Source organism: Mobula hypostoma, chromosome 5 (assembly GCF_963921235.1).
Source record: "Mobula hypostoma chromosome 5, sMobHyp1.1, whole genome shotgun sequence".
NCBI classification, from domain to species: domain Eukaryota; kingdom Metazoa; phylum Chordata; class Chondrichthyes; order Myliobatiformes; family Myliobatidae; genus Mobula; species Mobula hypostoma.
Genome location: NC_086101.1, coordinates 192,839,942 through 192,856,536, shown reverse-complemented (window position 1 = coordinate 192,856,536; position 16,595 = coordinate 192,839,942). Strand labels below are relative to the sequence as shown.

Here is a 16,595-nt window from a genome sequence, read left to right as displayed (position 1 = left end):
GGAATGCACTGCCTGAGTCAGTGGTAGAGGCAGATACACTAGTGAAGTTTAAGAGACTACTAGACAGGTATATGGAGGAATTTAAAGTGGGGGGTTATATGGGAGGCAGGGTTTGAAGGTCAGCACAACATTGTGGGCTGAATGGCCTGTACTGTGCTGTACTATTCTATGTTCTATGTTCTATGTTCTATCATCAGGTGCCATGCCCAGTTTGAGCTTTGACTGCCATGGCCCACATACTCCTGTTTTGGGTCAAGTGGGTCAATTCATTGGTATTCATTTCCAATTCGCTGGCTGCTGTCTCCATCATCATTTGTTTTTGCCTTCCTCTTGCTTTCTTCCCTTCAATCTTTCCCCTAATTATCATGCATTCTAACTCCTCTTTCCTAATCACATGTCCAATGAAGTTATGTTGCCTTTTCATGAAATCATACATTATTTCTCTTTTTGTGTTTGCTCTGTTCATGACATCCTCATTAGATATTTGTTTCATCCATGATATTCTTTGCATCCTCCTCAAAAACCACATCTCTGCTGCTTCAATTCATTTCCTCATGTTACTAGATATGGCCCAACATTCTGAGCCATATAACATAACTGGATAAACGTAACATTTCAGTACTCTGAGGCGGGTTGTCATGCCTAGCTTAGTGTTGGTCAGTATACTCTTCATTCTCATAAAGGTGTCTTTTGCCATCCCTATTCTTCTTTTGATGTCCAAGTCACACCTGCCATCTGATGTCACCCAGCTTCCTAAGTAGCAAAAGTTCTGTATTTGTTTTATATCTTCCCCATTTATTCTCAGCCTGCAGATAGGATTCTCCTTCTTTTTGGATATCACCATACATTCTGTCTTTTTGCAATTGATAGACCCATTTTTGCATTTTCTTCAACAACTATATCAATTAAGTTTTGTAGTTCTTCCTCCGTACTTGCAATTAACACAGTGTCATCCGCATATCTAAAATTATTGATGTTTTCACCACCAACTTTGATTCCCAGGATGTCTCTTATTTTTTGTAAAATATTGTTTCACTGTACACATTAAACAAATCAGGGGAGAAAACAAACCCTTGTATAACGCCTCTCTTGATTTTCATAAACTGACTCACTTCTCCATCTATTCTTACAGCGGCAGTTTGTTCCCAGTATTGATTTCTGATTAGGTGGAGGTCTTTCGAATCTAGATCTAGAATTTCCCATAATATTTCGAATAACTTATTGTGCTTCACTTTATCAAATGCTTTTGTGTAGTCGATAAAACAAACAAATCTTTTTGCACTTGAATAGCTCGTTCTGATTGTATCCTTAACATTAATATCGCGTATCTTGTACCTTTGTCTTTCACAAAACCACATTGTTCTTTACCTATTTCAGCTTGTATTTGTCATGGTCCGGATCGGGTTCCCTTTAAATTTAAGCAACACACATCAAAGTTGCTGGTGAACGCAGCAGGCCAGGCAGCATCTCTAGGAAGAGGTACAGTCGACGTTTCGGGCCGAGACCCTTCGTCAGGACTAACTGAAGGAAGAGTGAGTAAGAGATTTGAAAGTGGGAGGGGGAGGGGGAGATCCGGAATGACAGGAGAAGACAGGAGGGGGAGGGATGGAGCCAAGAGCTGGACAGGTGATTGGCAAAAGGGATACGAGAGGATCATGGGACAGGAGGTCCGGGGAGAAGGAAAAGTGGGAGGGGGGGAAAGCCCAGAGGATGGGCAAGGGCTATAGTGAGAGGGACAGAGGGAGAAAAAAGAGAGAGAGAGAAAGAATGTGTGTATATAAATAAATAACGGATGGGGTACGAGGGGGAGGTGGGGCATTAGCGGAAGTTAGAGAAGTCAGTGTTCATGCCATCAGGTTGGAGGCCACCCAGACGGAATATAAGGTGTTGTTCCTCCAACCTGAGTGTGGCTTCACCTTTACAGTAGAGGAGGCCGTGGATAGACATATCAGAATGGGAATGGGATGTGGAATTAAAATGTGTGGTCACTGGGTGATCCTGCTTTCTCTGGTGGACAGAGCGTGGGTGTTCAGTGAAACGGTCTCCCAGTCTGCGTCGGGTCTTGCCAATATATAGAAGGCCACATCGGGAGCACCGGACGCAGTATATCACCCCAGTCGACTCACAGGTGAAGTGTCGCCTCACCTGGAAGGACTGTCTGGGGCCCTGAATGGTGGTAAGGGAGGAAGTGTAAGGGTATGTGTAGGGTAAGGGAGGTGTTTCCCTTTAAATTTACTTTGTTTGTGTTACGATCTGGACCGTTGACTCCCTGTTTTCGTTTGGTTCCCTGTTTTCCTATGTCCCTCGGGCTTGGTGATTGGAGGCAATTTACTCTCGGCTTAACCGACAGTTTATAGTCTCCGGCTTTCAGCCGTTTGGCGCGAGAGTACTAATGAAGTCACCGAAGGTAGTGCAAGCCAATGGCATCTGGCAAGAGGTAACTAAGTTCTTGCCGGAGCAAGCCCAGTCTCCTCCTGAAGCAAGTGCCAGCAAGCCGCCTTCCCTTGCCAGAGCAGGTCAGTCAAAGTTAACCTGCCGGGGTCAGTCAAGAGCTTGCCACTGCTTGGAGCGTACTTGTGCCCAGTTATAGTACTGTCCATCGTTGTGTGGTCTCCCTATCCATGTCCTGCATCTAAAAGGGGTCTCGGCCCTGAACCCTGGAAGGGTCCTGACCCTGTGTCAAGTAGAGTCCTGACTCCGTCCTGTGTCTAAGGAGGATTGCCGGCTCAGTGTTTTATGTCCCGTGTCTGAGTCTGTCTTGTAAGTAAGAAGAGTCCCTGGATGGTTCCGGGTATCGAGCCCTGGCCCTGGAGGTTCCGGGTATCAAGCCCATGTCTGGGTCCTGAGTTCCATGTCCCATCCCTAAGCCCAAGTCTGTGTTCCTGTCCCTGCTCCTAGTCTGTGTCCTGTACATGTACCTTGTCCTGGAGCCTAGCCACGTCTTGTCTTCGCCTGGATCTGGGGATCCAAGCCCAAGTCAAGACCTAGGTTCTGGGTCCCTGTCACAGTCTCGGGCTCGGAGTCCTTGTCCAGGTTCCTAGTTCCTTAACCTGGTCTCACTTTCCTAGTCTTAGCCTTAGCACAGTCCCTGTGTCCCAACCTTAGTCCAGGGCCTGTTCCTTGTCCATTATGCTATTTCCCGCTTCTGCTTTGCTCTCCTTGCAACGAGCAATAAACTCAGTTTAGTTTGCCTCACATAGTGTTTTTGTCTTGCATTTGGGTCCACTCCCAGCGCCTACCCCCCCCCCCCGCCATTGTGACAGTATCTAACTTTTAGCTCTTGTCATCAAAATTCTTAGAAGTATCTTAGTGATATGACTCATTAAACTAATAGTTCTTTGTAATTCAGATTCTATTGTTCCAGGTTTCTTAGGAAGAGTGATAAATACTGATTTTTTTCATCTCTTCTGGTGTTATTCCAGTCTCATAAATGTCATTGATTAAATCAGTAAGTTTTTCAATTCCATAATCTTCAAGGGCGATAATTTGTTCTATTACTAATTCATCAGGATCTGCTACCTTTCCTTTCTTCATCTTATTTATTGCATTACAAACTTCAGGTTTTAAAATACTTGGACCTTCAATGTTCTTCTTAATTTCTGGTTTTTCGCCTCGATCGTCTTCAAACAATTCCTGAATATACTCAGTCCATCTGTTGATAATCTCATCTTTTTCCATGATAATGGTACTGTCCTTTGCTTTCAAACATCCACCTGAAGAACAGAGGAGTTTTTTACCAGTGATATTCTTGATTTGCTGATGTAACCTTTTTGGATCAGTAATAGGGATTCTTCCTGCAGTTTTGTGTGCAGTTTTGGTCTCCAGGGTTAAGGAAGGACATCCTGGCTGTGGAGGAGGTGCAGCGTAGGTTCACTAGGTTAATTCCTGGGATGTCCGGACTGTCTTACGCAGAGAGGTTAGAGAGACTGGGCTTGTACACACTGGAATTAAGGAGATTGAGGGGGGATCTGATTGAGACATATAAGATTATTAAGGGATTGGACAAGATAGAGGCAGGAAATATGTTCCAGATGCTGGGAGAGTCCAGTACCAGAGGGCGTGGTTTAAGAATAAGGGGTAGGTCATTTAGGACAGAGTTGAGGAGGAACTTCTTCTCCCAGAGTGTTGTGGATCTGTGGAACGCACTGCCTCAGAAGGCAGTGGAGGCCAATTCTCTGGATGCTTTCAAGAAGGAGCTAGATAGGTATCTTATGGATAGGGGAATCAAGGGTTATGGGGACAAGGCAGGAACCGGGTATTGATAGTAGATGATCAGCCATGATCTCAGAATGGCGGTGCAGGCTCGAAGGGCCGAATGGTCTACTTCTGCACCTATTGTCTATTGTCTTTCTAATTGCTCACATTCCTGGTTTAACCATTCTTCTTCGGTTTTTTGACACAAGCTTTTAACTTTTTTATCTAAGAACTTGTATTCTATAGGATTTGCTTTCTACTCTCTCTGTACCCATGACTGTGTGGCTAGGCATAGCTCAAATACCATCCATAAATTTGCTGATGCTACAACTATTGTTGGTAGAATCTCAGGTGGTGACGAGAGGGCATACAGGAGTAAGGTATGCCAACTAGTGGAGTGGTGCCACAGCAACAAGCTGGCATTCAACGTCAGTCGGGCTGACTTTGCAGAACTGCTGCATCCAAGCGCACTACCATCTTACTGGAAGAACCCTGCTCTCACATTCTCACCGCGATGACATGGCTTTCCTATAACTACTTCAGTTCCCTCTCACGTGGCAACAGCGGCGGGCTGCCCTCACCACAATGCTGGCCAACTTGATTTGATGCAAACAACACATTTCACGGTATGTTTTGATGTACATGTGACAAATAAAGTTATTCATCTTTGAGTCCTCCAGCACAGAAGCTGCCTTCTTCAGACCCCTCCACCATGCTGTAGAAACATAGAAACTTAGAAAATAGGTGCAGGATTAGGCCATTCGGCCCTTCGAGCCTGCACCGCCATTCAGTATGATCATGGCTGATCATCCAGGTCAGAACCCTGTACCTGCCTTCCCTCCATACCCCCTGATCCCTTTAGCCACAAGGGCCATATCTAACTCCCTCTTAAATATAGCCAATGAACTGGCCTCAACAGTTTCCTGTGGCAGAGAATTCCACAGATTCACCACTCTCTGTGTGAAGAAGTTTTTCCTAATCTCGGTCCTAAAAGGCTTCCCCTCTATCCTCAAACTGTGACCCCTCGTTCTGGACTTCCCCAACATCGGGAACAATCTTCCTGCATCTAGCCTGTCCAATCCATTTAGGATTTTATACCTTTCAATCAGATCCCCCCTCAATCTTCTAAATTCCAACGAGTACAAGCCCAGTTCATCCAGTCTTTCTTCATATGAAAGTCCTGCCATCCCAGGAATCAATCTGGTGAACTTTCTTTGTATTCCCTCTATGGCAAGGATGATTAGGGGACCAAAACTGCACACAATACTCCAGGTGTGGTCTCACCAAGGCCTTGTACAACTGCAGTAGTACCTCCCTGCTCCTGTACTCGAATTCTCTCGCTATAAATGCCAGCATACCATTCGCCTTTTTCACCGCCTGCTGTACCTGCATGCCCACTTTCAATGACTGGTGTATAATGACACCCAGGTCTCGTTGCACCTCCCCTTTTCCTAATCGGCCACCATTCAGATAATAATCTGTTTTCCTGTTTTTGCCATCAAAGTGGATAACCTCACATTTATCCACATTAAATTGCATCTGCCATGAATTTGCCCACTCACCTAACCTATCCAAGTCACCCTGCATCCTCTTAGCATCCTCCTCACAGCTAACACTGCCACCCAGCTTCGTGTCATCCGCAAACTTGGAGATGCTGCATTTAATTCCCTCATCTAAGTCATTAATATATATTGTAAACAACTGGGGTCCCAACACTGAGCCTTGCGATACCCCACTAATCACTGCCTGCCATTCTGAAAAGGTCCCGTTTATTCCCACTCTTTGCTTCCTGTCTGCCAACCAATTCTCTATCCACATCAATACCTTACCCCCAATACCGTGTGCTTTAAGTTTGCACACTAATCTCCTGTGTGGGACCTTGTCAAAAGCCTTTTGAAGATCCAAATATACCACATCCACTGGTTCTCCCCTATCCACTCTACTAGTTACATCCTCAAAAAATTCTATGAGATTCGTCAGATATGATTTTCCTTTCACAAATCCATGCTGACTTTGTCCGATGATTTCACCGCTTTCCAAATATGCTGTTATCACATCTTTGATAACTGACTCTAGCATTTTCCCCACCACCGATGTTAGGCTAACCGGTCTATAATTCCCCGGTTTCTCTCTCCCTCCTTTTTTAAAAAGTGGGGTTACATTAGCCACCCTCCAATCCCAGGAACTAATCCAGAATCTAAAGAGTTTTGAAAAATTATCACTAATGCATCCACTATTTCTTGGGCTACTTCCTTAAGCACTCTAGGATGCAGACCATCTGGCCCTGGGGATTTATCTGCCTTTAATCCCTTCAATTTACCTAACACCACTTCCCTACTAACATGTATTTCCCTCAGTTCCTCCATCTCACTAGACCCTCTGTCCCCTACTATTTCTGGAAGATTATTTATGTCCTCCTTAGTGAAGACAGAACCAAAGTAATTATTCAATTGGTCTGTCATGTCCTTGTTCCCCATAATCAATTCACCTGTTTCTGTCTGTAAGGGACCTACATTTGTCTTAACCGATCTTTTTCTTTTCACATATCTATAAAAGCTTTTACAGTCAGTTTTTATGTTCCCCGCCAGTTTTCTCTCATAATCTTTTTTCCCTTTCCTAATTAAGCTCTTTGTCCTCCTCTGCTGAACTCTGAATTTCTCCCAGTCCTCAGGTGAGCTGCTTTTTCTGGCTAATTTGTATGCTTCTTCTTTGGAATTGATACTATCCCTAATTTCCCTTGTCAGCCACAGGTGCACTACCTTCCTTGATTTATTCTTTTGCCAAACTGGGATGAACAATTGTTGTAGTTCATCCATGTGATCTTTAAATGCTTGCCATTGCATATCCACTGTCAATCCTTTAAGTGTCATTTGCCAGTCTATTTTAGCTAATTCACGTCTCACACCTTCGAAGTTACCCCTCTTTAAGGTAGGTGACGCCCAAGTATACTCAATCCCATTTCCCAGCATTTGGCCCTATCCCTCATCACCTTTCCTATCCAAATAGCAGTTTGAATGTATTTGTAAACATTGTAATCACATCTCCCTTCACCACCTCCTCTAGCTGCATATGCCAGATAATTACCATTCTCCAGGTGAAAAACACACCCCCCTTGCACTTGTCTCCTCTGGCCTTCAATCTGTGCCCTCTTGCCCTGGACTGATCTGCCCACGGTAGCGTAGTGGTTAGAGTAACGCTTTGCAGCGCCGGTGATGTGGGTTCAACTCCCACCGCTGCCTGTAAGGGGTTTGCACGTTTTTCCTGTGACCGCGCGGGTTTCCTCCGCTGCTCCAATTTCCTGAACACATTTCAAAAAGACGTACGGGTTAGGGTTGGTAAATTGCGGGCAGGCTGTGTTGGCACAGAGGTGCGACGACACTTGTGACACATAAATTTAAATGTGGCAGATAAAGCTAATCTGACGATCTGTGTCGGTGATGCTGCTGTAAGGAAGTTTCTCAATTTTTCTGTGCACACATAGACAATAAACTCCACTTTGACATCAATAGTCGATATTTTCTTTTCCCCAGGATTGAAATGCCTAACACCAGAGGGCATTTCTGTGGGTAAGCCAATTACTTGACTTGTTCTATGTTCTATAGGTGACTCCAGACCCAGCAATGTGATAGGCTGTTAAATGTCCTCCGTAATGGGTCATAAAACATGGGCATGAACTCCGACCTTGACAGAGATATGCCAATTCCAAAAGAAGAAAACTCCAAAGAGGAGAGGGGGGAGGCGATGAGGGTGATCAGGCTCAAGGGGTTGAATGGCCTCCTCCTTATTTGTGGCCAGGAGGCAGAGAGGAAGAGGGCAGTGGTGCAGGGGTTAAGGAACAAGGTCTCACAGGTAGACGAGAGGGGAATAAAGGTCCCGAGACCACAGATAGATTTCAACGGAATTTTATTTTTCACATTATAAAACCATACAAAATTAATTCTTTTAAAACAATTGTACAGAAGTATAAAACAAAACACAAGAGGTGAATGGTACAACAAACACAAAGTACTGGAGGAACTCCGCAGGTCAAGCAGTATCTATGGAAAGGCAAAAGCAGTCGATGTTTAGCCACAGGTGTACACTGTCATACTCTCACTGTATAACCCAGTGAACCCTCGCTGTATAACCCAGTGAACCCTCACTGTATAACCCAGTGAACCCTCACTGTATAACCCAGTGAACCCTCGCTGTATAACCCAGTGAACCCTCGCTGTATAACCCGTGCAGCTCTCCCATACTGAACAGATTAAAACTGAACAAAATTCTGCAATATTTAACCCCATTAAACATGGTGCAAATTGCATCACCCCAGTGGAATCGTTCTCTCCTCAAAGGCATCAACATCTCTTTAGTTAAGGTCCCTCCAGCATGAAATGGGATGATCCCAGAAACCGTCCACATTCCAAAGAACCAGGCCTTCGATCCCAGGAGTCAATGTCCTTCCCCGTGACACAATGGATCACGGAGAAGTATTTCTTCACAGGAACCTCCTGAGGCAAAAACCTCAAATTTAACTTCTTCTTACTTCATCCCCCTCCCCCACCTCCTCACCAGGTCTCATCTATTACCTGCAGCTTGTAGTCCTTCCCATCCCCCCACCTTCTTATTCTGGCATCTTCCCTCTTCCTCTCCAGTCCTGATGAAGGATCGCAGCCCGAAACAATGTCTTTTTATTCTTCTACAGAGATGCTGCCTGACTTGCTAAGTTCCTCCAGCATTTTGTGTATGTTGCTCTGGATTTCCAACATCGGCAGATTCCCTTGTGTTTGTGCTGAATGGTACAAAATCAGTTTTAAAAAATTACAGAAGCTGAATATAAAATGTAAGTGCTGAAGCTATCTGCCTGACCAGCTCATCGTGGTTCACTGGGGGAGAATAGTTAGAAACACAGGTATTTACAAAACCAGAAAAAAACCCAAAAGCCCTGCAGAGAGCAAAGGGTCAGGCCTACAGCCGACAGAAGCTCCCCACGTGAGTGCGGAAGAGAGGGGCAAATACTTCACCAGTGCCCAAGTCCCAGGGCAGGTGATAGGAAGGACAAGGAGCCCTTGTGCCCGCTGTACCCCTCCCACCTGTAATGAGTAGCACCAGTCAGCATCGATTGCAGCATTAAAGGAACATTCATTAATCGGTATTCACATTATCCCAGGGGGCAAGTCCTCTGTCTCACTTGAAGTGTCACCTTGCGGAGGCAGAGGTGAGGAATGCAGCTAATGGGTAAGTGGGGGGGGGGGTTTCACATTTCACTAGGACCAGTGCCCTGTCCACAGTTGGCGGTCCAAGCCCAGGCCCCTCTCCGAGGGGGATTAGAGTGGTGGGGGCAGGAGAGAGAGGAGCTTATACAGCACCTGGAACCCACCCGAAAATAGCAGTGTAAAATCAAGTGGCAGTGAATAAGCCTTGAAAGATGAGAGATATTACAGGGACAGTGGGGTTACACAGAGTGAAGCTCCATCTACACGGTCCCATCACACACTCCCGGGGTCAGACACAGAGTGAAGCTCCCTCTACACTGTCCCATCACACACTCCCGGGTTCAGACACAGAGTGAATTTCCAAGCCCAGACAAATATTGGACTCACTGGTATGGTTTCTAATTCACTGTCACTTGAGCGTGGGGTAGGTGCTGGCTTTATGAGCTCTGGGCCAACCTGATGGGGTCTGTGGGTCATAAGCCGGAGGAAAGGCTCTTTGAGGGGAGAGGGGAGAATCGTAGCAGAGAAAGATCCACTGCATTCACATATGTGGGCAACTTTGGTAGAAGAACAGATTAACGGAAGGAAGATCCAGGAAGTCTCCAGGCCACAGTCTCTCCTCAGTTTTTCTTTGCCCTGCAGAAGGAAGAGGAAGAATCAGTCAGTGGATTAGTTCCTCCCATGTTGGTCAGCACAACACTGTGGGCCGAATGGACTGTACAGATCTCTTATCTTCTGTGTGCATTTAGTGCTGAGAACTACTCCCCGCACCATCCTAGGCAATGCCACGCAGTGGGGTGCTGGGCAATGGTGACGGGAGGGCGAGGGGGGCAGGCGGGGAATAGATAGTGACGATGGGGAGAGGTTCTGTGGGAGGGCCCTGGGTGGGTGATTCAAAATGGTGGAGTGAGAGCGACAAGCATTATGAAGAACGGTGGAAGTGAGGGTGGGTGCTGAGGTCTCACCAGTCCAAAAGGAAAAGGTGGCCGGAAAAGGAGCTGGAGGCTTCGGGGTGGAGAGAGGAGAACGGAGCAGGAGAGGAGGAGGGGGGTGAAAGGGGAGCTGGGAAGGAGGAGGGTGCGGAGGGTGCAGAGGGTGTGGAGGGTGCGGAGGGTGTGGAGGGTGGTCCGGTTAGCAAGTCTGGAAGTTGAAGCCGAATGGTTGGGAAATCTGAAGCCCAGAGTCTGCAAGTCTGGGCCAGGGTCTGGAGGCTGGAGGCCCAGAAGCAGCCTTGACCAGGGGTGAGTGGACAGCTGGGTGGTGGCGTTGCTCTGTTAATCACTATGGGCATGTTACACTGGGGCTGGACACTTGCAGGCGGCCCCCAGCTCATCCCTAGGCTGTGTTGGTAGTTAAAGCAAACGGCGTATTTCACTGTGAGTCCTGATGTATGTGTGATAAGTATGCTAATTAGAATCTGAAAGGGTGTTCGGAGAGGGTCACGGATCGAGAGTGAAAGAGCAGATGAGTGGACAGAACATGAGTAGTGGGAATGGTAGGGAGAGGATGAGGGGACGAGGGGAGAGGGGAGGGGGATGTGATAGGGAGAGGGGAGAGGGGACGATGGGGAGAAGAGGGAGGACGTGGAGGGGAGAGGATGGAGGACGTGGAGGGGAGAGGGGAGAGGGGACGTGATGGGGAGAGGGGAGGACGTGGAGGGGAGAGGGGAGAGGGGAGGATGTGGATGTGGAGGGGAGAGGGGAGGATGTGGATGTGGAGGGGAGAGGGGAGGAGGTGGAGGGGAGAGGGGGGAGGACGTGGAGGGGAGAGGGGAGGATGTGGATGTGGAGGGGAGAGGGGAGAGGGGAGGATGTGGATGTGGAGGGGAGAGGGGAGGATGTGGAGGGGAGGGGAGGATGTGGAGGGGAGAGGGGAGGATGTGGAGGGGAGGGGAGGATGTGGAGGGGAGAGGGGAGAGGGGAGGACGTGGATGTGGAGGGGAGGGGAGGATGTGGAGGGGAGAGGGGAGAGGGGAGGATGTGGACGTGGAGGGGAGAGGGGAGGATGTGGAGGGGAGAGGGGAGAGGGGAGGATGTGGACGTGGAGGGGAGGGGAGGATGTGGAGGGGAGAGGGGAGAGGGGAGGATGTGGTTGTGGAGGGGAGAGGGGAGGATGTGGATGTGGAGGGGAGAGGGGAGAGGGGAGGATGTGGAGGGAAGGGGAGGATGTGGAGGGGAGAGGGGAGAGGGGAGGATGTGGACGTGGAGGGGAGAGGGGAGGATGTGGAGGGGAGAGGGGAGAGGGGAGGATGTGGACGTGGAGGGGAGGGGAGGATGTGGAGGGGAGAGGGGAGAGGGGAGGATGTGGTTGTGGAGGGGAGAGGGGAGAGGGGAGGATGTGGAGGGGAGGGGAGGATGTGGAGGGGAGAGGGGAGAGGGGAGGATGTGGATGTGGAGGGGAGAGGGGAGGATGTGGACATGGAGGGGAGAGGGGAGAGGGGAGGATGTGGAGGGGAGGATGTGGATGTGGAGGGGAGAGGGGAGAGGGGAGGATGTGGTTGTGGAGGGGAGAGGGGAGGATGTGGACATGGAGGGGAGAGGGGAGGATGTGGAGGGGAGGGGAGGATGTGGAGGGGAGAGGGGAGAGGGGAGGATGTGGATGTGGAGGGGAGAGGGGAGAGGGGAGGATGTGGTTGTGGAGGGGAGAGGGGAGGATGTGGACATGGAGGGGAGAGGGGAGGATGTGGAGGGGAGGGGAGGATGTGGAGGGGAGGGGAGGATGTGGAGGGGAGAGGGGAGAGGGGAGGATGTGGACGTGGAGGGGAGAGGGGAGGATGTGGAGGGGAGAGGGGAGAGGGGAGGATGTGGACGTGGAGGGGAGGGGAGGATGTGGAGGGGAGAGGGGAGAGGGGAGGATGTGGTTGTGGAGGGGAGAGGGGAGAGGGGAGGATGTGGAGGGGAGGGGAGGATGTGGAGGGGAGAGGGGAGAGGGGAGGATGTGGATGTGGAGGGGAGAGGGGAGGATGTGGACATGGAGGGGAGAGGGGAGAGGGGAGGATGTGGAGGGGAGGATGTGGATGTGGAGGGGAGAGGGGAGAGGGGAGGATGTGGTTGTGGAGGGGAGAGGGGAGGATGTGGACATGGAGGGGAGAGGGGAGGATGTGGAGGGGAGGGGAGGATGTGGAGGGGAGAGGGGAGGATGTGGATGTGGAGGGGAGAGGGGAGAGGGGAGGATGTGGTTGTGGAGCGGAGAGGGGAGGATGTGGACATGGAGGGGAGAGGGGAGGATGTGGAGGGGAAAGGGGAGAGGGGAGGACGTGGATGTGGAGGGGAGGGGAGGATGTGGAGGGGAGAGGGGAGGACGTGGATGTGGAGGGGAGAGGGGAGGATGTGGATGTGGAGGGGAGAGGGGAGGATGTGGATGTGGAGGGGAGAGGGGAGAGGGGAGGATGTGGAGGGGAGGGGAGGATGTGGAGGGGAGAGGGGAGGATGTGGACGTGGAGGGGAGAGGGGAGGATGTGGAGGGGAGGGGAGGATGTGGAGGGGAGAGGGGAGAGGGGAGGATGTGGTTGTGGAGGGGAGAGGGGAGGATGTGGACGTGGAGGGGAGAGGGGAGAGGGGAGGATGTGGAGGGGAGGGGAGGATGTGGAGGGGAGAGGGGAGAGGGGAGGATGTGGTTGTGGAGGGGAGAGGGGAGGATGTGGAGGGGAGGGGAGGATGTGGAGGGGACAGGGGAGAGGGGAGGATGTGGTTGTGGAGGGGAGAGGGGAGGATGTGGACGTGGAGGGGAGAGGGGAGAGGGGAGGATGTGGAGGGGAGGGGAGGATGTGGAGGGGAGAGGGGAGAGGGGAGGATGTGGTTGTGGAGGGGAGAGGGGAGGATGTGGAGGGGAGGGGAGGATGTGGAGGGGAGAGGGGAGAGGGGAGGATGTGGTTGTGGAGGGGAGAGGGGAGGATGTGGAGGGGAGAGGGGAGAGGGGAGGATGTGGAGGGGAGGGGGAGAGGGGAGGATGTGGAGGGGAGGGGAGGATGTGGAGGGGAGAGGGGAGAGGGGAGGACGTGGATGTGGAGGGGAGAGGGGAGGACATGGAGCGGAGAGGAGAGGCGGAAAAGGAGAGAAGAAGAGAAGGGAGAGGAGGTATGAGAAGAGGGGGGCTGTGTAACTGGCCATGAGTTGAAGGTGATAAGGGCCTTACCGTGATTTCTTCAGTTTCTTCAGGTTCTTCAGCTTCTTTTTATTGTCAATGGTTTCCATCAGGTTAAGTACCCATTTCTTCTTTGGAGGGGAACAGAGGATTTTGTTCCTCTTGGTCCGGAACCTATGGCAAAGGTGACGTAGCCGAGGTTAGTCACTCTCTCCGAGGGCCGATCTTCCCAGAGATTCCTGCGTCCTTCCTTGCCTTCCCTCTTCCCCTCCTAGTGCCCAACTGGAGCACGTCTCAGGCGAGCTCCTTCCACCCCACCCCCGCCTCCCATTGGGAAATTGCGATGGGGAATGAGGAGTCAGTACTCACATTACAGCGTGAATGTTACATCCATACCCAGGTGTCTGTACCTCGTAGGATTTCACAACGTTGACTGGAATTATTTTTGGGCTTGTTCTAAGGCAGCAGTCCGTCAAGCTGTTGTCACTGTCGCTGGCTGGAAGATGAATAATCTCTGAGTTAGTGATCACAGGGTCATGGAATCTTGCAGCAGGGAACAGGCCCTTCAGTCCGACTGATCCATGCTAGCAAGGTGACTGTCTAAATTCCAACAAGGGCAGTAGCAACCCCAGCATCAAAAATATCTTTCCCCACCCCCCAGAGCCGCTGCTCGACCCGCTGCCGTTTGCTTGTTGCTCCAGCTTCCAGCATCTGGCGTCCCTTTGGTCTCCAGTTCCAAGGAATCCTCTCCCAATCCCCCAAGTTAGTCTCAGATTCATAATCCAATTTAATATCACCGGCTTATGTCGGGAAATTTGTTGTTTTGTGGCAGCAGTACATAATAAAAACTACAAATTACAATAAGAAATATATATGAAAAATTAAATTAAATCTGTAGTGCAAAATGTGAGAAAAAATATTGAAGTTATAAACACAGGAGGTTCTGCAGTTGCTGGAAATCCAGACCAATACACACAAAATGCCGGAGGAGCTCAGCAGGTCAGGCAGCATCTATGGAAATGAATAAACAGTTAACGTATCGGGCTGAGACCCTTCATCAGGACTGGAAAGGCAGAGGCAAGATGCCAGAATAAAAAGATGGGAAGAGGGGAAGAAGGACTAGCTAGCAGGTGATGGGTGGGAAAGGTAAAGGGCTGGAGAAGAAGGAATCTGCAAGGAGAGGAGAGTGCACCACAGGAAAAGGGGAAGGAGGAGAAGAAGCCAGTGTACAGGACAGAAAAACAGTGAGGTAGACCCCTCCACCACAAATCCTGTGATTTCCCACCCTTCCTGACCATTACTTATACCCTGAGGAGAATGGGAGAAGGGTAGTGACCTTGAGAAATGCTCCAAAAAGCAGCGACGGTGGAGAGCAGGAATAAGGCAGCGGGCACTGTCTTCATGCTGGGTGGGATATGGATGGCAGCTTGCAGGCGCTTTGTCTCTTTCTGTCTGTCTCTCTCTCTCTCCCGTGCTCTGAGCAGAGACCTCTTCTGTTCTCTGCCGCTTCCAAGTCAGCCTCTGGTATTTATATGTTCCAGCCGCGCAACATGTCCTAACCATATTGTTTCCATAAGATGTCAAATTACTTGCCAAACTTTGATTAATTATCTTGGCACAAGATGAAAAGAAAGAAGTTCTTAGTTGCAAAACTCTGTTCCAACTCCCCTCCCCCTACATTCCCGAAACCTCTTAAAATGGATTTGTATGTTCGTAGTTAATTCTTTGTTTGAGAGAGCTATCTGTTGAATCGTGTGGACAAAGTACTGAGCAAATGGAAGATTAGTTCCTACTCTGAACAAATGGAAGACAGATTTATTGACAATTATTTTCTTCTCCTTTACACTTGTGTACTGGAAATGACATTAAACAATCTTGAATCTAGAACTCTATTTATCACATGTACGTGGAAATTACTTACTGCCCGTTGCACCGCTGTTATTTATGACAGCATCTCTGGTCCTCGACAGAGTTTCCTTCATCTTCTTGGTTTTTACTACTGTCAGTTATGCGAGTCCCGGGGTGGGAACTCGGGAATGGCATCACACTCAGATGTCGAAGGATTCTTCATTGCTGTTTCTGTAACTATTTTGTTTGACCAGTCAGGGTTGTTAGCCCTGAGCTGAACCCCTGAACCTGGAGGACCGGTGGACCACTGTAAGTCCGTCCTCTACCCTTTGACATGTTTGTCATGGGTGACCCTACCATGAGCCAAAGCACAAAGCCCTGAATCCAGCCAACGCAGCTCTCTGGGTCACTGAGGCACACAAGCCTCCAAACCACGACAGGATTGCAGTCCTCTTGGAGGACGCACAGTACATGGAAACACGCTGTGAAATGTGTAATTTGCATTAACAACCAACACTTCTGCATGTGCTGGGGCAGACCGCAAGTGTCACCACACATTTTAGCACCAACATAACATACCCACAATGCTCAGCAGAATAACACAAACACAACAATCAACAAAACAACAATAACAAAACAAACCCCTTTCCTCCCTCCCTCCTTCCCACAGTCATCCATCTCCAGAACAGGCCTCTAGGCCTGCAGTCTCCATCGCCCTTTGACTTCCTGACTTCCCATTGACCTTCAGGCTCCGATCTTTGGTATTGGCCCTTGGATTAGCCAATGATGGGACCCCAAACTCCAGGTTCAAACTCCTGGTGTGCCAACTGACGGGCCGTTGTCTCCTGCTGACACAGATGTCCAATCCCGGGACACTCCGACCTGGACAGCCCAACATCCATGTTACCCGTTCACATCGCTGGACTTCAAGAGCAGAGTGGAGGCCTAAAAATTGGATTGCCTTCATCACCCGTCCACACCCTTCAATAAATGGATCACTGGAGTGTCTGCAGAGATTCGTTATGTTTTGTAACTCCAAAGCATAAAACTAAGCAAAATAAAATCAAGGAGCCAGGAGATAAATGTGTATCACAAACAAGAGAAAATCTGCAGATGCTGGAAATCCGACCAACACACACAAAATGCTGGAGGAACTCAGCAGGCCAGGCAGCCTCTGTGGAAAAGAGTGCAGTCGACATTTCGGGCTGAAACCCTTCAGCAGAATAAATGTGTGTGTTCGTTTTTACTTTAAGCGAGGTGCATGTGCCCAGTGTG

The 16,595-nt window shown here is 49.5% G+C and overlaps 1 protein-coding gene across 1 annotated transcript; it reads right to left on the bottom strand.

The window, feature by feature from the left end:
* Positions 1 to 8,086: 8,086 nt before the first annotated feature.
* Positions 8,087 to 14,981, bottom strand: LOC134346392 (C-C motif chemokine 21-like). Its single transcript, XM_063047749.1, has 4 exons — positions 14,809 to 14,981; positions 13,842 to 13,968; positions 13,524 to 13,646; positions 8,087 to 10,025 (listed from the first exon to the last, which is right to left on the bottom strand). Exons 1-4 carry the CDS (start codon positions 14,873 to 14,875, stop codon positions 10,010 to 10,012), a joined length of 333 nt encoding a protein of 110 aa, XP_062903819.1. The 5' UTR covers positions 14,876 to 14,981; the 3' UTR covers positions 8,087 to 10,009.
* Positions 14,982 to 16,595: the final 1,614 nt, after the last annotated feature.

Bases quoted from the DNA above. Each gene is read 5' to 3' on its own strand.
- LOC134346392 (XM_063047749.1), bottom strand. From the start codon at position 14,875: ATGAAGACAGTGCCCGCTGCCTTATTCCTGCTCTCCACCGTCGCTGCT. The intron at 13,969-14,808 runs GTCACTACCCTT...TTCATCTTCCAG, and splicing joins TTTTTGGAGCATTTCTCAAG to CCAGCGACAGTGACAACAGC. The intron at 13,647-13,841 runs GTGAGTACTGAC...CCTTTGCCATAG, and splicing joins TGTAACATTCACGCTGTAAT to GTTCCGGACCAAGAGGAACA.